Source organism: Mustela nigripes, chromosome 12 (genome assembly GCF_022355385.1).
Source record: "Mustela nigripes isolate SB6536 chromosome 12, MUSNIG.SB6536, whole genome shotgun sequence".
Taxonomy (NCBI): domain Eukaryota; kingdom Metazoa; phylum Chordata; class Mammalia; order Carnivora; family Mustelidae; genus Mustela; species Mustela nigripes.
In genome coordinates this window covers 12,966,643-12,991,967 of record NC_081568.1, presented here as the reverse complement: position 1 = coordinate 12,991,967, position 25,325 = coordinate 12,966,643, and the positions used below count along the sequence as shown (strand labels likewise).

Below are 25,325 nucleotides of genomic sequence, written 5' to 3'. Positions count from 1 at the left end.
GCAATGATGTGGAGGGAACTAGAGAGTATTAGGCTAAGCAAAATAAGTCAGAAAAAGAGAAATACCATATGATTTCATTCCTATGTGGAATTTAAGAAACAAGACAAGCAAAGGGAAAAGAGAGAGGCAAACCAAGAAACAGACTCTTTAATAAAATAGCGGACAGACCCATAGTTACCGGAGGGGAGGTGGTTGGGGTCAGAATAGGTGATAGGGATTAAGGAGAGACCTTGCGGGGAGCCTGGGTGGCTCAGTAGGTTAAAACCTCTGCCTTCGGCTCGGGTCATGATCTCAGGGTCCTGGGATCAAGCCCCACATTGGGCTCTCTGCTCCGCGGGGAGCCTGCTTCCTCCTCTCTCTCTGCCTGCCTCTCTGCCTACTTGTGATCTCTCTGTCAAAGAAATAAATAAAATCTTTAAAAAAAAAAAAAAAAAAAGGAGAACATTTGTGACGAGCACCGGTGTTGTATGAAACTGTTTTCACTCTGTTATATACCTGAAATTAATACACTGTATGTTAATTTGCTAGGATTTAAATAAAAACTTAAAAACAGAAGTTTAGTCAAGCCTCAAGCTAACGTTAGGTTGAATATTAAGTCATTACAGAAAGTCTTTGGTACTTTGGTACTTTGGTACTTAAAACTAAAGCAGCTGGTACATGCGGTATTTGTGTATTTGTAGAGCGGTAGTGTCCCAGATTTGAAAGGGATCTGGTATGTGGTTAAGTTGATTTAAGCTGAACCAGGAGGCTAGATGAAGGTCAAGTTTGCTTGGAGGGTTTGGATTAAAATCAGATTATCGCTGGGGCGTGTGGGTGACTCAGTTGGTAAAGCGATCCCCACACTGGGATCCCTGCTCAGCAGGGAGCCTGCTTCTCCCTCTCCCTCTGGTGCTCCCTCTGCTTGTGCTGTGTCAAATAAACAAAATCTTTTAAAAAATAAAATAAAGTCAGGTTATTGTTTAGATAGTTCTTTTGTTTCAAATTCATCGTGGTGCTCAAGCATGCACTTGTGTTACACATTCCACAGATCTTGACCGACCAAGCGAAGAAGTATTCTCTCGAGACCTTTCGGACTTTCCGTCTGTAGAAAACGGCACGGGAACAAATGATGAAGATGAGTTCAGCCTTGGCTTGCCCACTGAGCAAAGGAGAAAAAAGGAGCAGGTGGACAGCGGTCTCAGAGCGAGCAGAGAGAGGCAGTCAGCAGCTGGTCTCACCCTTCCTTTGAGCAGTGACCAAACCTTTCACTTGATGCGCAACCTGGCTGGGGACGCCATTACGGCCGCGGTGACAGCAGCCATCAAAGAGCAGTTAGAGGGCGCGCAGCAAGCACTTTCTCAGGCTGCCCCCAGCCCGGGCGACGACACAGACACTGAAGAAGGTGATGACTTTGAACTACTTGACCAGTCAGAGCTTGATCAAATTGAGAGTGAATTGGGACTTTCACAAGACCAAGAAGCAGAATCACAGCAAAGTAAGAAGTCTTCTGGCTTCCTTTCAAATCTACTTGGAGGCCATTAGTCTGGGAATCAACTTGTTCAACACAGCACAGATAAAACTACCAAAAAATTTTAAACAAGCAAAAAAAAAAAAAAAAAAAGAAGAAGAAGAAGAAGAAAAGGAAAAAAAATTTTTGAACTGTGCGCTTTACTGATTACTTCAGTTTTTTTCTTATTTTCCCTTCTGCAGTGAATTAATTGGATATCTATCAGCTGATACTGATATTTCCTATAGTTATTTTTATGTAATAAGCATGGAAATGAACTTTATATGCATAAATATACATACTGTGTTGTCAGAGATGAATATTAGAGGTTTTTAATGCAAAAACACCAAATTATTGCGATCCTCCTATAAGTATTCTTATTTTTTCTTTACAATTAATTTTTCAAGCATGCAAAAACAGTTTATTGTAACTCACTGAAATATTAACAATTAGTTGTGAACATAAGCAGTATCAGCTCCTTTGTTACTGATACTTGGAAACAGTTAAAAAATGTTGGTGATTCTGATGTAAAAAAAACACAAATTATCAAAATATCTTTAGTTGAAGGACTTGGGAAATATTATCAAAATGAATTTCCTAGGAAAAATTTTAAAAATATATTTAACTACTTTGGATAAGCTGATACATTTCCATGTTATTTCTGCAGTTATAGACTTAGGCTTACCTGTAGTAAATGGCATGCTCCATCGACTGCCAGCTCTGGTCTTGGCAATGGGTGGTTATCAACCCACAGAAAGCAAGTAATTCTATATCAAATAGACAGTGGTTTTGATGTAAACAGAGACTGGGCTGTGTTTTGTTGTTCAGTTGTCATCTATTTGTAATAGAGATGTTGCAAAGTGTGGATCTCTTCGGCTTGCTCAGACCTAAGTTAAACCCTCGTCTTTCATATTATGTCATAAAAAAGTCTCTTCAAGTTGTGAAACTAGTTCCTGGTATGTTCTAGGAGTGGTGTTGTCATCAGCAGTAGAGAAACAGTAACTGTTTTCGTAGTCTGTATAGAGTCTCCTACAGGAGACAAATTTGCTTGGCTTTAAGGTGTATTTATTTGCTACTGAAGTTGAAATATGTAATCTGTTTCTACTGGGAATTTAGAATGTATTTTTCTTTTATTTTAAACTTTTTAGATCACTTTCAAATAACCAAATTTGACTTAGGCTTTTAACAAAGGATTTAGCAGAAATCAAGCTAATTGTGTTTTTGTGATAGAAACTTAATAGTGTTGAGGGACCATGTCAGCCAACTACCAACAATCCCTTCAATCTTCAGGTACAGCTGGCATTTCTACAGATGCGTGCAGACATCTGAGACCCTCAGAAAGGAAGGATAATCCAAGAATATAGGAAATCTGTGGTCCCTTCCCTTCATTTTATTCCTTTCCTTGTATTTCTAAAGACTATAGGTAATCTGTTTTAATGTAGCATCTCTTATTTATTTTTTCTTTCTGAGGTATTAAAATATCTAGACTGAATTTTGCCAAATGTTAAAGGGAGAAAAGTTATTGAGGACTTTGAACACTTGCTTTTTGTGATTGACTATGCTTCTATGTCATTAGTGCCTCATGACTGTGTTTGATGTCCTTTATTGATACAAAGTGAGCCTGTGCCTTCATTATCTTGCCCATTTTGGTACAAAAACCTGGTGTTAGATCTATGAACTGTGTGGGTTAGGGAGGAATATACCCGAATCCTCTTCAATACAAGTTTCTGGACATAAAGAAAAATACAGTCACATATTTATAAAATGGTTGTCGCCAGGATTCTTTTTTTTAATGTGTTTATGTTTCTGCATTTAAAAAATGTTCTTGGCCATAAAGTCAAAAAGTTTACAGGTCATTTCAATTTTTTCATTGAGGGGAAAACAAGAAGTTGATCCAAGTAACTAAAGAATGTGTTAAAATTCACTGGACAAGCTTACAAAAAGATAAAAGGACTGGTAGTATGAACAATAAAACTAGTATCACGTAATATAAACTACAAATTAAAAGTGGTTTGGGGATGGCAAGGTTGTTAGCGTAGAAAATGTGTCACTGCACTGTGGAGAAGACATAACAGCTCTCTATGGATAGTAGCATTATAACCATACATGTACTTCAATATTTATTCAAGAACATACGTCATTACGAATTACACTATACAATAACAGTACTCAAGTCAGACAAACAGGGATGCTGAGGATGGTGTGTGTGTGTGTGTATGTGTGTTGGTGGATGTACTGTATTTAAATCTATTTCTGATTTTAAGATATAGTAACAATATACCCCAATGACTTATCCAGTACAGAGAAGGGACTCTTCATCCCTTACCATGAGAATTTATGCACTTATTAAAGTGTGAAACATGGATTTTTTTTTTAATTGTAAAGGAGGTGTAGAAAATATTTTGCTCTCTTCCTATAGAAAATGCTGAGCGAAACAAGATAATGGGAACAGCATATACTGATTATGCATTTTGACCTGGAACAATAAAACAGAGCTCAAGAAGTTCAATCTTGCTTTGGAAGGTCAATCCAGGCTTTAAACGGTGTTTATATTCTCATCTGAATCATCATTGCTTTTTTCTTACCCTAAAAATCTTCAAAAGTGATTTTTTAAAAACCACCCCCCGTGCAGTAGAATATTAGGAAAAGAAGTATTTATAAGGCTTTGCAATTGGCAAATATGCTCAGCATATTTAGACATCTTTTATATTTGAAAAAAGTGCAACTTTTTTTCTCTAAAAAATAGTAAAATCCAGTATACTGCTGATTTTAGGCAAGAAGCAAATGTAAGCAAATTCTTGTATTTAAGAAGAAAATAAGCATTTTCATTTTCTGTTTAGAATTTAGGTCGATGTAGTTCTTTGCACTGCTCCAGCTATGTTAATTACAAGATAGGAAATTATTCTGAAAACCCTTCTTAAACGACCGTTGTCCCAGGTCATTTGTATCATGATGAAGTTAGAAAGTCTCAGAACTCTATTTTTGTATATTCCTCCATTTCCACTGCAGCATTTAAGTTAGGGGGATGTCATAAAAATGAGTTCTAGTGCTTAGTATTATGGCCCCCTAAGATACAATGTTAAAGTCACATAACATCCCCAAGACTATCACTTCAGTTTCCCCAAACATAAAAATTAGGAAGCTAATTATTCTCTCACACAGGGATGTTTTTAGAGTGAATGGAAAAAAGTGTCTGAAGCACTTTCAGCAGAAAAAAGGCTATAAATAACCAAGATAGTGATCTTTCCCCCTATCTGTGTTTCAACTAAGATATCTTTTCAAACATTAAAACAAAGTCAGTCAAAAAGTACCTGCTTATAAGAAAACACTAAAGTTGTTTCAGTGGAACTAGCACTATATTGGTTTCATAACCCAATAATGATGTGGAATAAAAAGATGAAAAGTGTTGCAAAAATGCCTATTTTTTTAGTTGACTCTGGGCCATGTATGAAGTTCCACACTAGCCATTTTTAATGGATCTAACACTGGCTGGAAGACTGCAAGTCAGTCAATAAAATCTGGACCTGTGTACTTCACCTGTGACGTTGTTAGAGCACCTGCACCTCGTAGTGTGTAAGGAAACGTCTAAGACTGCAGTTGGCAAACTATGGCCTAGGGGCCAAATCTGGCTCGCCACTCTTTTTGTATGGAATAGCAGCTAAACGATTTTTTTAAATTTTTAACTAGTTGAAAAAAAATCAGAAGAATAGTTCACAACATGTGTAAAATGTATGAAATTCAAAATTCACCCATAAAGAAAGTTTTGTTAGAACACAGACACACTCGTTTATGTACTGTCTATGGCTGTTTTTATGTCAAAAAGTTGAAAGGTTGTGGAGACCATAGGCCTTTAAGGCCTAAAATATTTAATATCTTGCTCTTTATAGGAAAAGTTTGCCAACCATTAGTCTAATACATCAAAAACAGTTACAGTTAGAATCATGTGTGTTCTCCTGACCCTTACTACAATTAAGTAGTAGTAAGACTGTTTTTCAGAAGGGCAGGGTTAAATAAATTATCCACAGTCACATAGCGAGTAAGGGGGAAAGCCAGCTTGTCCGCAAAACCTATTCTCTTTCCAGTATGTCACATTATCTAATATTTTTTTCTTTTAAAATACATTAAGAATGTTCATAATTTTAAATAGTTCAGAATTTTACTAAATGTTAAAGACTGAATTTATTTATTTTTTCTTTTTTCAGAGAATCCAGAAACAGGCCAATCTGTTCTATTTTCAATGCTGTGAAGCCGGGTTTTCTCAATTCTTTAAGAATATCTCAACTCTTTCTTAATTTAAGAACAGAAAACTCTGCATATCTAGATGCCCAAAAACCAAGAGTTAGTAAAATGTTTTAAAATTGTTTATTGAAAATCATATTCTTTACTGGACTTTTTTTATGAACACAGAATTCATAGAAGTTGTAAACCATTTAATAAATGTTTTTATAGCCTTTATTACCACCCAAAAGTTAATCTCAACCAACCCTTTTAAGTTTTCCTTTTAAAAACCAAGTTGCTACTGCAATACAGGTATGTAAAAAGTAGGAAGCCCTATCACAAGAGACTGCTATATATCAATACCAGTCTCTCAATTGACTTGAAGATGAGCTCATTTCCTCTTAAATTTCCTGGTAATCAAAAATCAACAGCCCAACATCTTTCAGGATTGAAAAGGAACCATATCTTCATGGAGACTATCACTTTTACAGTGTGTAACATAACTTCAGTCATTTGAAAATCATGTGAACTATCTTAAGGGCTACGTCACAGTATCCAGAAAAAAAAACCAATTTTTAATATTCTCAAATCTAAATTTTCTACATGGACAGTCTCAATGTCAATTCCTCAGTAAAATGATTCACTTGGTTAGAAAAAAATTTTTATAGCATTGTCAGCAGAGATCAGACACGTTGATATAATACTCTGAATATAACGCAGAGAAGTTTAACACAAGGTCCCTTGGTCAGTCATCTTGCATTCACCAAGGATCTATTGGCTACAGACCTGCTCCTTTTTTTGCTATCCATTCCAGATTGCTGCTGGATCTCAAGGACCACTTCTATTCCTTATGCCCACATAAATTGAAACTCTTCTTGAGTTTCTACTGTTTACCAAATGAAGAATGAACAACAAACTACAAAATTCAACCCTTTACCCAATACCTTAATCCTCTCTAGTCTTATTTCGTCTTTACTTGTATCCTATGCTTCAACACAAACTAGACTTTTCTTCCTAAATATGTCCCTTAGTTCCCTCCCTCCCCCGTATGTCTTCTACCTTCCACCTCCCTCCTGCGCTTGCAGATAAAGTCGGCCATCTTCTCCCTCTTTCACCACCACCCAGCTCCTTAATGAAAATTTTTATCTACTTGAATAATATTTCTCTATTCTAAATACCCACTACGCCTTTATATTTTGTTGTACATGACCCAGTCTTTAATGTATTTGTTGTGTATTTCTTACCATCCCTATCAAATTATAAGAAACTCCTTGAGGGTAGGGATGCCTTAATTTAGAATTAGTAGAATATTTTAAAGCATAGTGTGATATTGCAATTTGTAATAAAAATAAACTTGGTCTTTGTCAATTCCTGGCACAGAGCTCACCAAAACAACAACAAAACAAAAACAAAAACGAAGTGTTGAGAGGGTAAAAGTATTTTGGGTTATGTTAATAAAGTGACTTTTGGAAAGCCCATAGATGACCTACTGATGAGAGCTGGTTGCCATGGGAACTAACCATGTGATTAGAGGGTTGCAATTTTCAGTCCTACCCCCTCACACCTCTGGGGAGGAGAAAGGAGCTGGAAGTTGAGTTCAATCATCAAAGATTTAATCAATCATGCCTATGTAATGAAACTACCACAAAACCTCAAAAGGATTGGATTTGGAGAGCTTTTAGGTGAGTCAATCAGAACAATTCCCTGTGCCAGGTGGGTGGTGCACCCCCAAACTCCATAGGGACAGAAGCTCCTGTGTTTAGGGCCCTTCTGGACCTCACCTTAGTATCTCTTTATCTGGCTGTTCACCTGTATCCTTTAATATCCTTTGTAATAAACCAGGAATCCAGTAAGTAAATTGTTTTCCTGAGTTCCATGAGCTACTCTCGCAAATAAATGAAGCCAGAGAGGGTTGACCAGCTTATAGCCAGTTGATCAGAAGCACAGGTAACAGCCTGGACCTACTATTGGCATCTGAAGTGGGGTCAGTCTTGTGGACAGAGCCCTTAATCTGTGGGATCTGATGCTGACTCCAGGTACACTGTTAGACTTGAGATGACTTGTAGGACTCCTAGCTAGTGTCTGAGAATTGCTTGGTGGTGTAGAAAGAACACACATATTGGAGATTGGTAGTATGGGGAAGAGGTAATGGGAGACACTGAAAGCCAGGCAAAAGACTTTCAACTTGGCATTCTCTGGGCAACAGACAACCATTCTTGAACATAAAGAGTGACATATGAGGAAAAATGGCTTAGGAAAATTAGCCTGATGATCTGTACATACTGTAGTGCAGACCAAGAAGACAGAGGAAGGCTATCTAGAAGACTGCAGAGGAAGAGCAGTACAATGGAAAGTATGGAGGAAACAATGGCCCTGGGAAGAGGAAAAGTAAAGAGAGTTTTGAACTCTGAAGGCTTCAAAGATGCCGACATGGGAGGGTCATGAAAATGGATTGAAGGGGGGAGGGAGGAAATAGCCACGAAGAATGAACAGATGCTGGAAGAACCATATAAGAATAAGAAAAAAGTAAAACCAAAATTTCTTTATATAGCCATCTTTTGCTTTATTTTTTAGAGAAGTTTGAAAATATACATTGTTTTTGCTTATCCCACTGATGACTAGTATTAGGTACATTTCTTAAAGTGGGTATTTCTCCAGAGGGCTTAGCTATTTTAGAAGATTCTAGTCACCTCAAAACTAAATTTTCTGGAATAAAAATCACCATCAGACAACTTTTGCAGTAAAAAATTCTTTTCAAATACTGAACAATTTATGTGCCAGCAATGTCCTGGCACTGGAGTACAGAACAATGAAAGGAGCCTGGTTTACCCAGGATGGTTGGGTTTCCTGTGATACAGGACTTCAAGGGTTAAAACTGGGACATCAGTGACAAACAACAAATGCTAGTGGTAGCCAATCTCCTACAATGTTCCGCAGACACCCCACTCATGCCCCTATGCAATCCCCTCGCATGTTAAATAGGTCTGACCCTTATAAATAATAGCACATTGTAGAAATGACTGTGACTCCCAAGGCTAGGTCATGAAAGACACGGTGGCTTTCACTTTGCTCCTTCTGGGAACGCCAGCTGCCATGTTATGAGGACAATTACGTGGCTCTGTGGAACAGCCCACTTCGTGAGGAACCAAATCTCTTTGCCATGAGCATGTCAGTGAACCATCTTCCAAGCGACCCTCTAGCCAGTGGAACCTTCACACGACTTGAGTCCTGGTCCTCATGTTACTGCAACTTCTTGAGACCCTGAGCCACTCGAATTCCTGACTTACCAGAAGTGAGACACTCCACGCTTCTTGTTTTAAGTGGCTAGATTTGGGGGTAATTACTAAGCAAAGTTATGCTTAGTAAAGATTTAAGAGTTGGACGTAGGCAGTATTTTTGATAAGAGGGTATGGATAGGCCGTTCTTATAAAGGGATTTGGGCAGAAATCTTAAGAGTAAAGGAGCAAGCCAGCAAAAGAACTCTTCAAACAGACGAAGGATTTCTAAGACTTAACTAGCAACGAGAGATGCTTCCTTGGCCTTATTTAAAGAAACATCAAAAGGGTCTGACATGTGACCAAAATGTGCCTTAAGTGGGGTGAGCAGAGTGGGGAAGGGGGTGTGGCAGGAGATCACAGGTAGGTGTAGGGGTGATGGCAGATCATACAGAGCCTTCTAGAATAAAGACCACGTATCTCAGTCTCTTGCTGCTGCTTTAACAAAATACCACAGACCGGGTGGCTTAAAAGCAACAAAATAAGGTCTCACACTTCTGGAGGCTGGAAGGCCAAGGTCAGGGTGCCAGCGTGCTCCGGGGAGGGCCCCTCCTCCCACGCACAGACTCATTATCACCGCCGCTGGGCGGGGGCACCCTCTTTTAGGAGAGCGCTAATCTCGGCACGGGATCCCCATCAGCAGTCCCAACCGCCTCGCACACGCCCCACGAGGGCATTAGGTTTTCAACAGATGACTGAAGGCAGGGGAGACACACACACTCAGACCAAAAGAAGGGGGATCTGGGGGAGCCACTGGAGGCTGGTGAACAACAAGAGCAACGGGACTTGACCTACTCATTAAAACACGTCTCTGTGCTCTTGGGTGCCACGGGCCGCCTGCATTCCGAGTACGCCAAGTTCGATTCCTGACCAGGGCTGACCGGTTGGGCGAGGCCGCGCAGATGAGCCCCAGCGCTGCCTAAAGCCCGGCACTCATGCCCCGTCCACCGGCGCTGCCGCCCGCGAGGCCACGCAGCCCACCGCGCACCGGAAATGCGCGCTTCCCGCGCGACACACACCGAAGCCCCAGGATCAGGTCCCAACACGCGGGCGAAAATGTCTCATTATCTTCTGGACGGATACGTTCAAATGACCATATCTGCAGATGTTGGGTTAGGTAAAACCCGTGTCTTGCCTCTTTTTGCATTTTTGAAAACGGGGCTGCGGCGCGACTGAGCAGGACCTCTGCGGCCCGGATTACCTGTCCCGGGCCAGCGGCGCGGCCGGGCTCCCAGCGCCCACTTTTCATCCAAGCGGGTCGCGTGCGCCCCCCGCAGGGCTGCGCCGCAGAGACCCAGGCTCTGGCCCGGCCTCGCCGGCCTTCCTGCGAATCCCCGCAGCGCCCTGCCCGAGGCCCCGGTTCCCCGCGACGCCGGCCGGCCCGGCGGGCACTCGGGTGGTCCGATCCGGGGCTGAAGGGCGGGCCTGGCTTTCGCCACACCCGTTCACTAGGCTGCCGGAGCGCAGGGCTAGGTTCTCGGAGAGGCCCCGACCATCGCCTGGTCACCGGACCCCTCCTCCGGGGCCTCCTTCTTCCGCGGAGCCGGCCCCTTGGCCTCCCCTTCCGCGCGTCACCCCACACCGCACAACCACTTGGGGCAGTAACCTGGTCGGCGCTGCGCGGAGTAAGCAACACCTTCCCCCAAGGACCCAATCAACACCCTCCTCCGGCTGGCCCAATCACAACCCACCTCAGGCTGGTCTGGTCAACACCTACCTCAGGCTGGCCCAATCACAACCCACCTCAGGCTGGTCTGGTCAACACCTACCTCAGGCTGGCCCAATCAACACCCGCCTCGGGCTGGCCCAGTCAACGCCCACCTCATGCCCCCTCTGATCAACATCCACCTCAGAACAACTCAGTCAACATCCACTGCAGACCGACTGGGCGGGGCCTGGTTAGTCCCAGGCCTTCCTGGGCCTTCCGGGACGGGCGGGGAACGCAGCTGCAGATCGAGAGGCGGGACTTCCTGTCCAGCTGAGCATAACTTCCCTAGTGTGCCGGAAGTTCTCACAGATCCAGCCTGGAAGGCGGCGTCTGGTGTAGTATTTGTTGGGCTTTGAGGCGAGTAGAGGTTTGAGCGTCTGGTGGCGTTAAGACTGACGTCGCTAGAACTCTGCCCCGGCCGCCTCTTATTTCGGCCCTGGCGATGGCGACGTACACTTGCATCACCTGCCGGGTGGCGTTCGGCGACGCGGACGTGCAGCGGGCGCACTACAAGACGGATTGGCACCGCTACAACCTGAAGCGCAAGGTGGCCGACATGGCCCCGGTCACGGCCGAGGGTTTCCAGGAGCGCGTGCGGGCGCAGCGGGCCGTGACGGAGCAGGAGAGCAAGGGCACGGCCACCTACTGCACCGTCTGCAGCAAGAAGTTTGCCTCGTTCAACGCCTACGAAAACCACCTCAAGTCCCGGCGGCACGTGGAGCTGGAGAAGAAGGCCGTGCGCGCCGTGAGTCGCCAAGTGGAGATGATGAACGAAAAGAACTTGGAGAAGGGGCTGGGCGTGGACGGCGTGGACAAGGATGCCATGAACGCGGCCATCCAGCAGGCCATCAAGGCCCAGCCGTCCCTGTCGCCCAAGAAGGCCCCCGCGGCGCCGGAGGAGTCGCCGCCCAGGAGCCCCGCGGCGCTGGCCCGCGCGGGACGTGCGGCTCACGAGCGGGACCCGGCCGAGAAGCCTCCCCGGCTCCAGTGGTTTGAGCAGCAGGCGAAGAAGTTCACAAAGCAGCAGCAGGAGGAGGAGAGTGAGGAGGACCTGGATGAAGAAGGTAATGGCCTCCCCGTGTCCAGATGTCCCCTGTCTGGAACCTCCCCGGGTTCCCGGTGTATCCTCGAAGTCGGAGGCGAGGAGGCGCCCGCTTTTTAAGTGGAAATGGCGAGTGCGGGCCGTTTTCGGTCCTTTCTGAAGTGACTCGTCTGGCCATCGTCCCCACGGGGGATTTTGTCTGCTGAGTTAACTGTTGTAACTGTTGGAGCCCAACCGGGGGCGAGGGCGGGGAGGAATAGGTTCTTTTTTTTTTTTTTTAAAGATTTTATTTATTAATTTGACAGAGATCACAGGTAGACGGAGAAGCAGCCAGAGAGAGAGAGAGAGATAGAGAAGCAGGCTCCCTGCTGAGCAGAGAGGCTGATGCGGGACTCGATCCCAGGACCCTGAGATCATGACCTGAGCCGAAGGCAGCGGCTTAACCCACTGAGCCACCCAGGCGCCCCAGGAATAGGTTCTTACTTAGAGTTATGGCATGGATCGGTGGTTTCTGTTTTGAATGAGGAGGCCTTTGACATAGGCATCGGAGAGGACGTGTCACTGCCCACACCGACGTATGTAGGGTTTGTAATTCTGGGTTTCTAGTGTCCACGGCTTTGCACTTAATGTAGTTGGTTAAAACACAAAGGGAAGGCTTCAGCAGGAGCTAGCTAACCTGAAATGTGGAGCTGGGGCCAGCAACTGAGCCTCCTTGATTTTATGAGCTATTTAGTCTTTCCTACCTTCTTCCTACGTCCAGTTACACTGATTGTGTTCATACAGGCTTAGGGAAGGACAAGACTCCCTCCACTTTACTGTATGCAGGAAGAGAAAGATCAGGAAACTTTGAGCGATACAAACTCTGTGTAAATGGACCAGCTAAAATTGAGATCTTCAAAGACGGTTTGTCCTTGGATGTAACTGGCATTCTGTCCCCCCAGACGAAAGACTGTACCATCTCATGTTTGTGAATCTTTGCAGTTTCTTCAAATGCAGTTACCACTTTCTTAAACTAACGGTTTTTTCAAATCTCTGGCTTGAAGATTGGGAAGATATGGATTCTGAAGAGGAGTTGGAATATGAGGACGCTGACGCCACGGACGAAGCAGAGGAACCGGATGCAGAGGGGGAGGAGGCTGGGAGAGGCCCCTTCGCTGGTGCCATCCCCATAACAGACTGCTTATTTTGTCCCCATCATTCAAGCTCTCTTGTGAAGAATGTGGCTCATATGACTAAAGTCCACAGCTTCTTTATTCCTGATATAGAATATCTTTCAGATCTTAAGGGACTGATTAGATATTTGGGTAAGTACAATAGTTTTCCTTTTAATGAGGAAATACCACATTATTGGGGACAAGTTTTAAGGGAACATTCGTTTTTCATTTCCCGTCCATCTTTGATTTATGTGCTTATTTTGTAAAGATCAAAAACTTAATGCATGTTTTTTGAATTGTGGCGATAAGTTGTGAGCTTTAATCTGGCTGCAGATTACTTTTTGTCCTCTTACATGTTGTCCTCGAATTATTTTTTCAGGAGAGAAAGTTGGTGTTGGGAAGATTTGCTTGTGGTGCAACGAGAAAGGGAAGTCGTTCTACTCCACGGAAGCCGTACAGGCACACATGAACGACAAAAGCCACTGTAAGCTCTTCGCAGATGGCGATGCTGCTTTGGAATTTGCAGACTTCTATGATTTTAGGTAAGTCTGTAGTTTGTGATGTGAAGCAAAGCGAGGTCATCACATTTGCATTGAATTGCTACTAAATGTCCCGCAGCCTGACACGGGTCCAGCACAGTACAATATATGCTTTATAACTTTTGTAACGCTTCTGTGTGGGTAGTTGTTCCCTCTCATTTTATGGATAAGAAACAGACTGTGGGAGTTGAGCACACACATTTAATAAAAGATAGGATGAAGAGACAATCTCAGGCCCACACTGAAGTTTGTCTGACTTTAAAACTTGTGTTTCTTTTTTTGTGGTTTAAATGGTTAGGAGCTCAGCTTTGCCTAACCTTGTGAACAGAGGGAGGAAATTAGATTTCATGTCTTGGTTTCCCTGAGAGTCCTTGAATCACAAGCTGTCTCCCAAGGGAATGGAGGTGGTTGCTGACCTCAGCCAGTCCCAGGCATTTGATGGTGACATTATCCCATAGGTGGTTCACCCTTAACTAGAAAGTTGGATAATTCGTCCATGATGCAAGGAATCTGTGCCAGGCACTTTTGAACAGCTAATATAGTATCATAATACCTTTGACCTAGCGCAGGTCAAAGGTATCTATTTGTATAGCACACAAGCATTGTGTGTAATTACTGTGTCAAGCATGCATGGTCTCCAGATACATGTGTTCAGAAAAGTCCTATTCTTTTAAATCATCCTTTTGCATGTTCCTCCTGATTTCTCATTCTTCTTCTGCATTGAGCAAAAGTTTTTCTTTTCAGCCATTTTGGTGTCTGGATTGTGGCTTTAATTTGCATTTCCCTCATGATAATTAATGTAGTTGAAAACACTTTTACGTAATTGGTCTTTTGGATATCGCTTATGAAGTGTTTGATCAAGTCTTTTGTCTGTTTCTTTGTTGGGATTGGGTTATCTGTCTTACTGTTAACATTTTAATGTATAATTCTCCAGTAATTGTCGGTGTATCATTGAGAACATTTCTGGGAACATAGAAATTCTTCTGGAATTGCACAGTCCAAATTGGCAAATGGTTGGTGTATTCATGCAGCCATGTAAGTTAATTAGAAATTAAATTTAAAATTTAGAAATTCAGTGCTTTAGTTGTATTACCTAGATTTCAGAGCTCAATGCTTAAAAGTACATATAACTAGTAGCTCCTATATTGGACACACAAGTATAGAAAGCTTCTATGATTACAGAATTCTGTTGGATGGCACTGTTCTAGAACTTGTTTTTAGAATGGTTAAATTGAGGAGTGCTGCATTTCCAGCTCCCCGTTTTCCTCCTCTTCCTACCTGGCAACCCTCTTAGGGAGAAACAAATAGGTGAAAGGATTTAGTTATAGGTCATTTGCTCAGTCTTTTTGCTTTTTTTAATCACAATTTTATGTTAACAGCAAATTTGAGCAGGTTACAGAGATTTCTCGTATCTCCCACATCCATACATGCATGACCTCCCTCATTATGGACATCCCTCCCGAGTGGTATATTTGTTGGAATTGATGAGCTTACATTAACACCCCATTATCACCAAGTGCATGGTTTATATTAGGGTTCACTGTTAGCGTTGTGCATTTAGTAGGTTTGGACAAATGCGTCATGACGTGTCTACCGTTACAGTCTCATGCAGAGTAGTGTCGCTGCCCTGAAAGTTGTATGGAGTTCACCTGTTCTTCTCTCCTTGTCTTTTCAGACTGGCTTCTTTCACTTAGTAATAGGCATTAAAGTTTTCTCCGTGTCTTATCATGGCTTGATGGTTCATTTCTTTTGAGTAGGAATTCTGTTCCATTGTCCAGATACACCACAGTTGACCCCACTCACCTACTGAAGGATGTTTTGGTGGCTTCCAGGTGTGGGCAGTTACGGATAAAGCTGCTATAACCATCAGTGTGCAGGTTTTTGTGTTGACATGTTTTCAGCTTCTTTGGATGAATACCAAACAACCCAGTTGCTGTATCCTGTGGTAAGAGTATGTTTGGTTTTCAAGGATGCCCAGCTGTCTTGCAAAACACCTGCACCGTTTTGTGGCCCAGCTGTCTTGCAAAATGCGCCATCCACCAAAATGCATATTGGCCATTTTAAGAAGTGTGTGGTGTTACCGCATTTGGTTTTGCATTTCCCTGATGACATGAGAGGAAGCATCTTTTTCATGTTCATTTATAATCTGTATATCTTAGCAAGGTGCCCAGTAAGGTCTTTGCCCCATTTTAAGATCTGGTTTATATTCTTACTGAGTTTTAAGATTTTTTTGTGTATTTTGAACAATGGTCCTTTATCAGATGTGCCTTCTGCAAATATTTTTTCGTAGTTTATGGCTTCTGTTTTACACTTGATCTTAGCCAAAGGCCAAGAAGTGATATGGCTTCTGTTTTTTTCATTTTAAGCAGTGAGCAAAAGTTTTTTCATTTTAATGAAGTCCGGCTTATCGATTATTCCTTTCATGGATCGTGCCTTTGGTGGTATATGTAAAAAGTCCTCACCAAACCCATAAGTCATCTAGATTTTCTCCCATGTTATATTCTAGACATTCTTTTAGTTTCCCATTTTACACGTAGGTCCGATCCATCCTGAGTTTAGAGGTCACTTGCTTATTTTCATCACAGAGCGTGCCACCGCGCTCGTTTCTCTCTAACCCCTTCAGCTTGTCGTCCCTGCGGCCGTTTACTTCCTGCTTTTTGGTAACTAGTGGGTTTGCCATTTTGCAAATACAGTTTGTCCTTCAGTTATATTTGAGGTATTAGTCTTTTTATTAATGCCATTCTTCATGCCACTGTTACAGGAGTAGCTATCCTGATTACAAGGAAGGGGAGTTCCCTGATGAAGCCGAGTTGTGCTCAGAAAGGCTGTTAGGCTATGATGATGAAACCATGGAGCTGATTCTACCTTCTGGTAAGTGTATTTGTCAAAGATAAATAGCTCAGTGGCGGTGAGATGATTAGAGAGGCATGTTCCATCAGTCCTCTTCCATTCTGAGGGAGGTGCTTGAACTTTAAATTTTGTGTTCCCAGATACACGGTTAACTCTGAAGGTTGCCACTTAGCTCTGTGTTAGCTGTTCTGTTGAAATTAAATCAGTGTCTTTGCTTACTTCTCTTAGGATTCCAAATGCTGTATCAGTCATTTCCTTTCAAATATATAGATATTTCCATTTGGCTCTTTATTAGAATTATTGCCTCATTTCGGGTTTTCTTATAAATCATGGCACTACTCTTTTTTTTCTTAATTATTTTTATTAACATAAAATGTATTATTTGCCCCAGGGGTGCAGGTCTGTGAATCATCAGGCTTACCCATTTCACAGCACTCACCCTAGCACATACCCTCCCCAGTGTCCATAACCCAACCATCCTATCCCTACCCCGCCCCCCAGCAACCCTCAGTTTGTTTTGTGAGCTTAAGAGTCCCTTACGGTTTTTCTCCCTCCCAATCCCATCTTGTTTCATTTTTTTCCTCCCTCCCCCCACGGACCCCTGCCCTGCCTCTCAACTTCCTCATACCAGAGAGATCATATGATACTTGTTTTTCTCTGATTGACTTAACTTATTTCACTCAGCATAATACCCTCTAGTTTCAGCCACATGGTCACAAATGGCAAGATTTCATTTCTTGTGATAGCTGCAGTGTATTCCCTTGTATATATGTACCACATCTTCTTTATCCATTCATCTTTTGATGGACATCTAGGTTTGTTCCACAGTTTGGCTGTTGTGGACCTTGCTGCTGTGAACATTCGGGTTCACTTGCATGGTCCTACTCTTATTCTTCGCACTGATTCCTGTTTCCTCGTGTTGCTCAGACTTCCAGCTGGTAGTGTGTCCCGGGAATATCTGCTTAACAGTATGCGGTTGCCTCTTTGTATTCTACTTATGGTTGGGAGGCTTGGAGTTTGAATTATGCCTGCTACTTTAGGGAACATTTAACGGATGTGGGAATTTATCCCAGGTATGATAAGGTGGGGGGAAAAACGTGAATATGAGAAGCACCCCATATTGTTCACAGTGTTATGGTGAGCTAATAAGAAGGAGAGAAACTGCGGAAGACACCTATGAGAAGGAAAGGGAATAGAACAGTAAAGCTAATAAGATCCTAATAGTAAGTGGTATTTACTGAGCAGTTAGCATGGTAGCTGGGTATACTGTTCTATCTTTACTAGCGTGTGAGTTAGATTCCATGTCCTTATTTGACCTGTGAGCCAGTTGCAACTTAGATGGGTTGAATAATTGACCCAAGAGCATAGTCAGTGAATCCTTTTTCTCTACTTTCTTACCTTGCCATGGGAGATTTGCAGCAATGTTGGGGGCAGGAGTAGCTCTCCTGCTCATGGAAATGACTGTGATGAGGAAGCTGTCTTATATTACTGCTTTTCATATAGAATATCACTGCTTAGATACAGACAACTCTCTTTAACTTGGAATAATTACCTTTTAAGGCTAAAGGCAGCTTTAAAGTATGACAGTAGAAGGAAAGGGCAGCAGAAACTCTCTTGAAGATACAAGGAGTTACACTGTAACACTGTAAGGAGTGACAGTGATGAGAAAGGTCGCAGGCCCAGTATTGTGACCTGTGCCAGACATTAGCAAAACAGGCCGAAATCTATCACAGGAAACCTCTTGTAGTCTTCCTCTGGTGAAAATTCCAATACATTATGGCAGAAAAAAAGCTTTGCATTGCCTTCAGTGTGTTCTGTACTAAAATGTGCACAACAATGAGTGAGCATAACCTGTTTAAGAAATGCAGTGTACTGGGGAGAAATTTTCATCAAAACATAAAACTTTTGTAACTTAGGAGTTTTTGTTTGTTTGTTTTTGCGTGTGTAGAAAACACATTTTCCTAGGATTTCCTAGGGTTATTGAATTTTCTAAGATTAGCCAAGGCCCCAGATGGGCATCTTGTTAGGATGCTCTCTTCCTCTCCCACATCAAAACAGTTACTAAGTGCGAATCCTGAACAGCTTTTGAATATTTTTTTGTCTTCTCTTTAACACTTGTCTGTGTCACCATTACCGACATATGTCCATCTCCAATCCGGTTTCCACTCCATCCATCACTCGATATTGTTCCTGAAACAGATGCCGGTCTCTTTTCTTTTTCCTCTGGAATTCCTCCAGGGGGAGCCATTGCTTTTCCGGTAGAGTCGTATCTGCCGCGGGTCTTCCCACACCGCAGGGCGGGGGGGCGCCCACCTTGCTCTTCCTTTACCCACCCCCTGGCAGTTTCCTTCTGGGACTTGGCATGGCTAGTGCCTCTCTGTCTTACTGCTGCTCCTCCTTTAAGACTTGGGTTCACTCTTGCATCAGCTTTTTCAACTCAGCTCCTGCCCCCTGAGTATGGAGAGTCTCCTGCTCCCGGGCTACTAGGATATACAGGATATCTGTAGTACCGTTCCTCTCCTCCTTCCCTTTGTTCTTGGCTTGCTTGCCTGTCTTCGCCCATTACTTCTCAGGGAAAGATCGCTTCTTTCATCTCAGCACAGGGTCTCAGGCACACGAGAGCCAGATAAATGTGTGTTGACCGAGTGGTTGAGAAGTTGGAGGTGACTTTAAAAGGAAAGCAAGGTTGATCCCCTTGGGCCTGCCACAGACTAGGAGAAGCAGAGCAGAAGAAACCACTGTGAGCTAAGAAGGGGCCCCGGGGGCTTGGAATCATTGGCCCGAAGCACTGGGGAGCAGTTTGCTTGTCTCTCCATTCTCATGCAGTCGGGGGAGAAAGTGGCAGGAGATTAATTGGAAGGTTTAATTTCCATGGTTTTTAAGGCCTGGGTTTCCTTGCTAACTGCTGCTGGTCCACCTACTGAGTCACATTATTTTAAAATATTAGATAATAAACCTCAGGACAGCTCTTTTATATTAATTTGGAAGTAATGAAGAATGGTAAGTAGTTTGGTATTACTCTGAAATCCTGTACTTTTAGACAGACTCAGGAAGGACCTAACCAGCAGTCACATACTACCTTTCCCCACAGATTCTTAACCAGACCATACACCATACGCTTTTTTTTTTTTTTTTTTTTCTGTGAGTATGTGCATTTTCTTGGGGAGAGACCATAGTGATTAAGGTCAGCTGTGTGGGGTGGCTCAGTCAGTTCAGTGTGTGCCTTTGGCTCAGGTCATGGTCTCCAGGTCCTGGGATTGAGGGCCCCAAATCAGACTCCCTACTCAGCGGGGAGTTTGCTTCTGCCTCTGCCTCTGGCCCTCCCCCTGCTTGTGAGTGCATACGCACCCTCTCTCTCAAAAAGAAAAAATAAATCTTGAAAGTCACCCGTGTGTGCCATGCATTTTTATTTATTTATTTTTTTATTTTATTTTGCGGGGGGGGGGGGGGTTGCTGTGTGGGTAAGTACATTTTTCCTGGGGGAAATGCTGTAGTTTTTCAAAAGCACCTCTGACCTGGAGAAGATTAAGAGCCACTAATGATATCTTAGTACACTGCCGCCAGTCGCTACCTTCATGGGTCTTCACAGATGATCGCGGAAACCTTTACAGAATCTGTTTAAATAATGACAAAACATAGCTTTGTCAGTAAATCAAAGACTGCTAGTGTTCTGAAATTTCTTCCAGCTATACTGATCCCTCTTTTTTTATATCACCCATACTTCTATCATCTTATCTTAAAAACTAGTCATCCTTCGGTCAATCTTGATTATGATGAGATATGATGGTTTCTAGTCATTGGTTTTCTCTTACGTCTCAGTACTGGTTTGGGAGGTTTTCTAATGAACCAGGAGTTTGGGAGATCTCTGAATAAGCGCTGTAAATACGGAGCGGTCTTAACAGTTAGTGGTGTGTTCAATCACCCGCTGACGGCTTTGAGCAAATTTACCTTTCAGACACCTTTTCACTTATACTCAGTCACTTGACTGTCGGCATGAAGCTAATTTGAGAAGGATTCTCATGTGGAGAGCTTGGTGTCATTTAATCAGCCACACTGAGTAGGGTCTGCTTTCAACTGGTTTTAAATCTAGTTTCAAATAGGTGATCCCAGAGCCAGTGACAAAGAACATCCGGTAGAGGGCACTGTGAGCATTTCTTGTGAAGCTTCCATTCCTTGAGTTCCCGTTCCGTGCTCTGCAGCTCCTGTGGAGTAAGTTAGTGTGAAAGACACATCCGGTTAGCCGCTGAGTAGCCGGATGAAACTGGTGGTGGATTTATGAGAATGTATAGTCTTCGGAAAATTACAGTTGGAGATCCTTGCTTTTCCACTGTATAATAGCTTCCATTATAAGGCTGTTTGTTAAGAGTGGACAGTTTTTAAGTAGGAGCCAACATTTCACATGTGGTTATTGCTATGTTGAAAGGTAGATGGACAGATTGTGGCTCTACATAACTAAGACATACCCCATGTGTTCCTTATTGGGCAGTCACATTGTGTTCTACAAATAATTTTCCTTGAGGAGGGCCTTCACGTTGAGCTGTGCAAGCATGTTATTCTTAGGGCTCACTGTTAGGGGCTCACTGTCATTGACACGGGGTGGGGCAGGGGTAGCTCTCAGCAGTGTGTGTTTTCAGTTCCCTGGCTGGCTGCAGAAACTTTGGCATTGAGTAACGAAACCTTTTCAAGGATTTTCCTCAATATGTCCAAAGCTGCTTAAGACTATAAGTACATCGGTTTACTTTGTTCTCATGATCAGCATTATCATGTAATGATTTTGAGCATTGCACACCTGGAGCATCCTGACCTCTTCTTATAAATAGAAAATGATACTAACTATGCTAGGGTCTCCTGCCACGGCAGCCGTCATTTAAGTTTGAGTCTGTATCTGTCAGCTGCTTTTTACTCATTTCTTGTGGTCTTGGAGCTTTGTTAACTCTAAGGCTGCCAGGAGAATCAGATTCAAGGAAACAGGTTTCATCCGTATTGTATCCAAAAGCCAAATCATCCCTGAATTGAAAGGGGTTTTTTGGGACATCTCTTACATCCTATCACAAAAACCAATCAACTGAAAGTAATTCCTTTCCCATGTCTGTGTAGCAAGCAAACTATTTCCTAGGTAGCTTGCCCCAGGTTTAAGGTCTTCAAATAACCTGCTTACAGAATTTTTTTCTTATAAATGGAGGGTCTAGATCCTAAAAGCAGATAGATCTGCAGTATTTATAGTCTCCAGTTTATGGTCTTTCTATACAAAAGATTCTGAAAGAAATGGTTTTATATATGTAAGTGTAAAATCTTCCTAGAAGCCATACACGTGGTTCTGTCTAGCCATAGTTCCTGTACTCAGGCTCAGTGGAAATAGCTGCTTCACACCCGGTGTATGGAGGCTGTTGTTGAATTGTTTACATCTGTCTGGGAAGGTATTTGATTGATATTCTTGTGAGAGAATCATATTTAGTGTTGTATTTCGATTACTCTTGGGAAATGCTGAGACCAGTGTTCCAGGAGCACCTGGTGAGAGCCGCTGCTCTGACAGAGCCTGGAATTTAGTCGTCACTGAAACCTGCCCGCTTCCCCTCCACCTGCTGCAAAGCTGAGGCTCCGCACACTCTTCCTGTAAGGGGCTGGGTAGTCTGTAGTAATTCATTTCTGAAAGCATGATTGACTTGTGTAGTTCTACCAGATCATTCTAGATAAGCAAAAGCTGTAGGGGGAATTCAGCTTGACGATCCTTTAAAATTCTAACTCACCAGATGACTTCCGTCCTATAGAAGACAGCAGGGCAGGGTTTCTCAGTGTAGTGACCTTTTAGGCCAGGTAATTCTTTGTTGTGGAGGACTGTCCTGTGCATTGTGGGCTGTTTAGTGATTCCTTGATCTCTCTCCACCAGTTGCTGGTAGTGCCCCTCCAGGTGTAATACCAAAAATGTCTCCAGTCGGTGTCAAATGTCCCTGGAGGAAAGAATGATCCCTGTTTGAGAACCACCACTACAGAGAATTTAAGCAAAAGAACGGTGGATTGGTTTTTTACTTAGACCCAGACTATGACTTTAAGATTTTAAGCATCAGGATTATTGTGTACTTTATCTTTGTGTTTAAAACAAAAACAAAAAAACAGGTAATATCTCCTTCCTTGGGCCTGTGATCCACATTAGTAGGTGTTGCTGTGTGAATTTCTAGAGAGGCATATTGGATATAAGTAAGTACAAGATTCTGAGTATTTCATGTAACATTGACTTGCCATTCTCTTTTTTAAAAGATCCCTCTGCGTTTTGATTTTCTGTCTTTCATTTTTTACTATGCTACTTCATCTTTTTTTTTCTTTTCAGCAGGTAGAGTATTGTTTCTTCTAGCAGATATCCATTTTCCAGCTAGATCCTCTTAAGAGTCTGATTGGGAAAGTCCTTGCTCTGTAGCTGTAGCTTGAAAAACTATCCAATTCAGCGTTTCCATCTTGCTTTTTTGAAAAACAGGTGCCAGACTGGGTCACCGTTCCTTGATGAGATACTACAAACAGCGATTTGGCTTGTCGAGAGCTGTGGCCGTTGCTAAGAATCGGAAGGCCGTGGGCCGGATACTCCAGCAGTACAGAGCCCTGGGATGGACAGGCAGCACAGGTGTGTTGATACCTGCAGCCGGGGACCAGCCCAGGAACTCGTATTACAAGACGGGCTTTGGGCAAAGTCCTCTCCATTTATGTTGTCCTTAGGGATCCTCCCTAGAGGAGACTTAGTTTCTGGGCCCTGGGGACTTTCATGACTACTAGATACATTTATGGCAATAAGCCCAAAGCTCCATTACTTACAAACCTCATATTCCTGGCACAGTAATTTTCTACAACGGCATAGAGATAATAGTTGCAGAAATAAGTCCCCAACAAAGGTTGAAATTAACTAGTGTCCTTGGGGCAAATAACTTGAGCTATGGAGTCAGACATGACTTACTTGATACATGAAGTGGTTCTTAAATGACGAGTGTGAGTAATTCAAGGTACCTAAGCCTCTGTTTCCTCATTTATAAAATTGAGAAAATACTAGGACCCGCCTGGCAGAGTTGTGCGGGTAGACTGTCCTAGTGCACGTATGATCCAGTACACAGATGTAATAAAGGCTGTCACTCCTTGTAGTTTTCCCATAGAAAATGTAATAAGAGTTGGAGGAATAAAAGAGGCCCTTGAAATTGCTAAGCTCTGAAACCTCATCAGTATCAAATTATTTAAATCTATTCTGATGTGTCTGCTCTGTGCAGCTCAATGCTAAGATCTTCAGGGAGAATGTCGGTCCACTGGAGGACAGTGGAAGCAGACAAAGGAGCTGCCTCAGGATGTCATGGAAAGCCCTGGACAGATAAAATCCATGTTCAGTGCCGCTGTGTTTATATATAAACACGTGGCTGCCTTCTCTGGCTGCCTAGGAGCTGAGAAGCCACTTAAATCTAGCGGACACTGACTTTGTCTTGCTCTCGTCAGGGACTACATTGTCTGACTCTATTTATGGTCTCTGCCTCTCTCTGTCACCTTTGATCAATGGAAAATTACTTTTGGGGTTTATAGACCTGTCCAGGTGAGGCTTCTCCTCGAGGAATGTGTGCAAGTACGGGTTGTTGTACGTAGTTTCGGGGGCACGTGACCCTCACGCTCGTGCCATGGAGACCCCACCCAGGTTAGCAGCTCTTCTTTAAATCTAAGAACCCAGAGACCACCTCCCCCCCCAACCAGCCTTGAGATTCTCTGTAAAGATTGGATTTTTTCCTGATCACAAATAACAAACCTTTGCCTCACTGCTTGTCCCTTTCACCGCCACAGGAGCGGCACTTGCGCGCGAGCGGGACATGCAGTATGTCCAGAGGATGAAATCCAAGTGGCTGCTGAAGACTGGGATGAAGAACAACGCCACCAAGCAGCTGCACTTCCGGCCGCAAGTGAGATTCTGAGGGTCTGCCAAGGATTGCGTGACCCGCCTCTTGCCCCAGTGTCCTGAGGACCAGCAGGAGCTGGATTGTAGGACAGACCCTTTTCGCTGCTCCTTCTCCTTGTACTTTATCTGTTCTGACCTAAGAATAAAAGTCAGAATCTCGGTGGCTTTTCAGTGTCGTTTCTGGGTTTAAAGGTTATGTTTTCCCAATGTCTGTGCTGGGCCTGCTGGGCTCTGGGACCCAAACTGCCGCCCCGCAAGTGTGTCATTGCCGCAGCTTCTGACTGATTTCTGGCTGTCAGAATCACATGGGAAACTCAGGCGTGACTTGTCCACCCTGAACTTGGTCGAACCTTGCTCTGGCACCAGGACCTACATGAGGGGGTCGGAAGCTACAGAGGAAGTTGACTGTCACTCATCTGAATGTGTTGTGGCTCATGAGGTGGCACGAGTCACTTTCTCTAAGTCAGGCAAAGGTAGGCAGCATGCCGATGGCTTGTTGGAAGGGTTCTGTATTTCTAAACATGACCACACAAAGCACGACAGCGCTGTGCATTCCGACTCCGTATCCAGGGCTGCCTTTCCTTGAGCAGTTAGTTGAGTAAGAAAATCAATGTAAAATGCTTAGATCTCATTTTAGAAATAAAAACTGACCTCAGGGCCCAACGTGAAGAGCATTCCGTTTAGGTGGCTTGGGCAGGAGAGACAGTCGTATGTGTGACATTTAAACCTGAAGCTTAAACCCGTTGACTATGTGACTTTGTAAAAGTGACTTGGTTTCTTAAATCTGTGAAATGAGATGTTTGTTACCTCACAGAGTGTTGTGGTGGTTAAACAAGTCTGCCGAAGTAAGTGTTCAAGTTCTCCCTTCTAGAGAACACCTGCTCCTGGAGGAAGGCTGACGTTTTAGTGGGAGCAGTGGTCTCTCCGGGGTGGGCGCTGGGAGAACGTGACTGCCCTCACTGGCTACACACGGGCCTTTGCAGTCACAGGTCTTTTTCTGTAGACTTCAGATGCAGAGTTGGATTCTATTCTCTCAGGACACAGGTTCACTCTCACTAACGGGAGGACTCCCTGGTTTTAATTTTGCTCCTCTAGCCTGTTCTCTGACATTCTCCTTACACAGGCCCTCATTCTCTTGTGT

General features: G+C 43.3%; 2 protein-coding genes across 4 annotated transcripts in view; both read left to right on the top strand.

Moving 5' to 3' along the window:
• RETREG1 (reticulophagy regulator 1) overlaps positions 1 to 3,251 on the top strand; it is a 127,372-nt gene extending 124,121 nt beyond the window's left edge. For all 3 annotated transcript variants that reach the window (XM_059416930.1, XM_059416931.1, XM_059416932.1), the window contains one exon: positions 1,028 to 3,251. In XM_059416930.1, the coding sequence (XP_059272913.1) occupies positions 1,028 to 1,521 (494 nt within the window). In that variant the 3' untranslated portion in view covers positions 1,522 to 3,251. The remainder of the gene's footprint in view (positions 1 to 1,027) is intronic.
• Positions 3,252 to 11,014: 7,763 nt separating this feature from the next.
• On the top strand, positions 11,015 to 24,348 carry ZNF622 (zinc finger protein 622). Its single transcript, XM_059416928.1, has 6 exons — positions 11,015 to 11,751; positions 12,773 to 13,033; positions 13,263 to 13,425; positions 16,184 to 16,293; positions 22,742 to 22,885; positions 24,073 to 24,348. Exons 1-6 carry the CDS (start codon positions 11,130 to 11,132, stop codon positions 24,198 to 24,200), a joined length of 1,428 nt encoding a protein of 475 aa, XP_059272911.1. The 5' UTR covers positions 11,015 to 11,129; the 3' UTR covers positions 24,201 to 24,348.
• The last annotated feature ends 977 nt before the right edge of the window (positions 24,349 to 25,325 follow it).

Coding starts and splice junctions, on each gene's coding strand:
- ZNF622 (XM_059416928.1), top strand. CDS start 11,130: ATGGCGACGTACACTTGCATCACCTGCCGGGTGGCGTTCGGCGACGCG. Junction 11,752..12,772: donor GGAGGACCTGGATGAAGAAG/GTAATGGCCTCC, acceptor TCTGGCTTGAAG/ATTGGGAAGATATGGATTCT. Junction 16,294..22,741: donor GGAGCTGATTCTACCTTCTG/GTAAGTGTATTT, acceptor TTTGAAAAACAG/GTGCCAGACTGGGTCACCGT.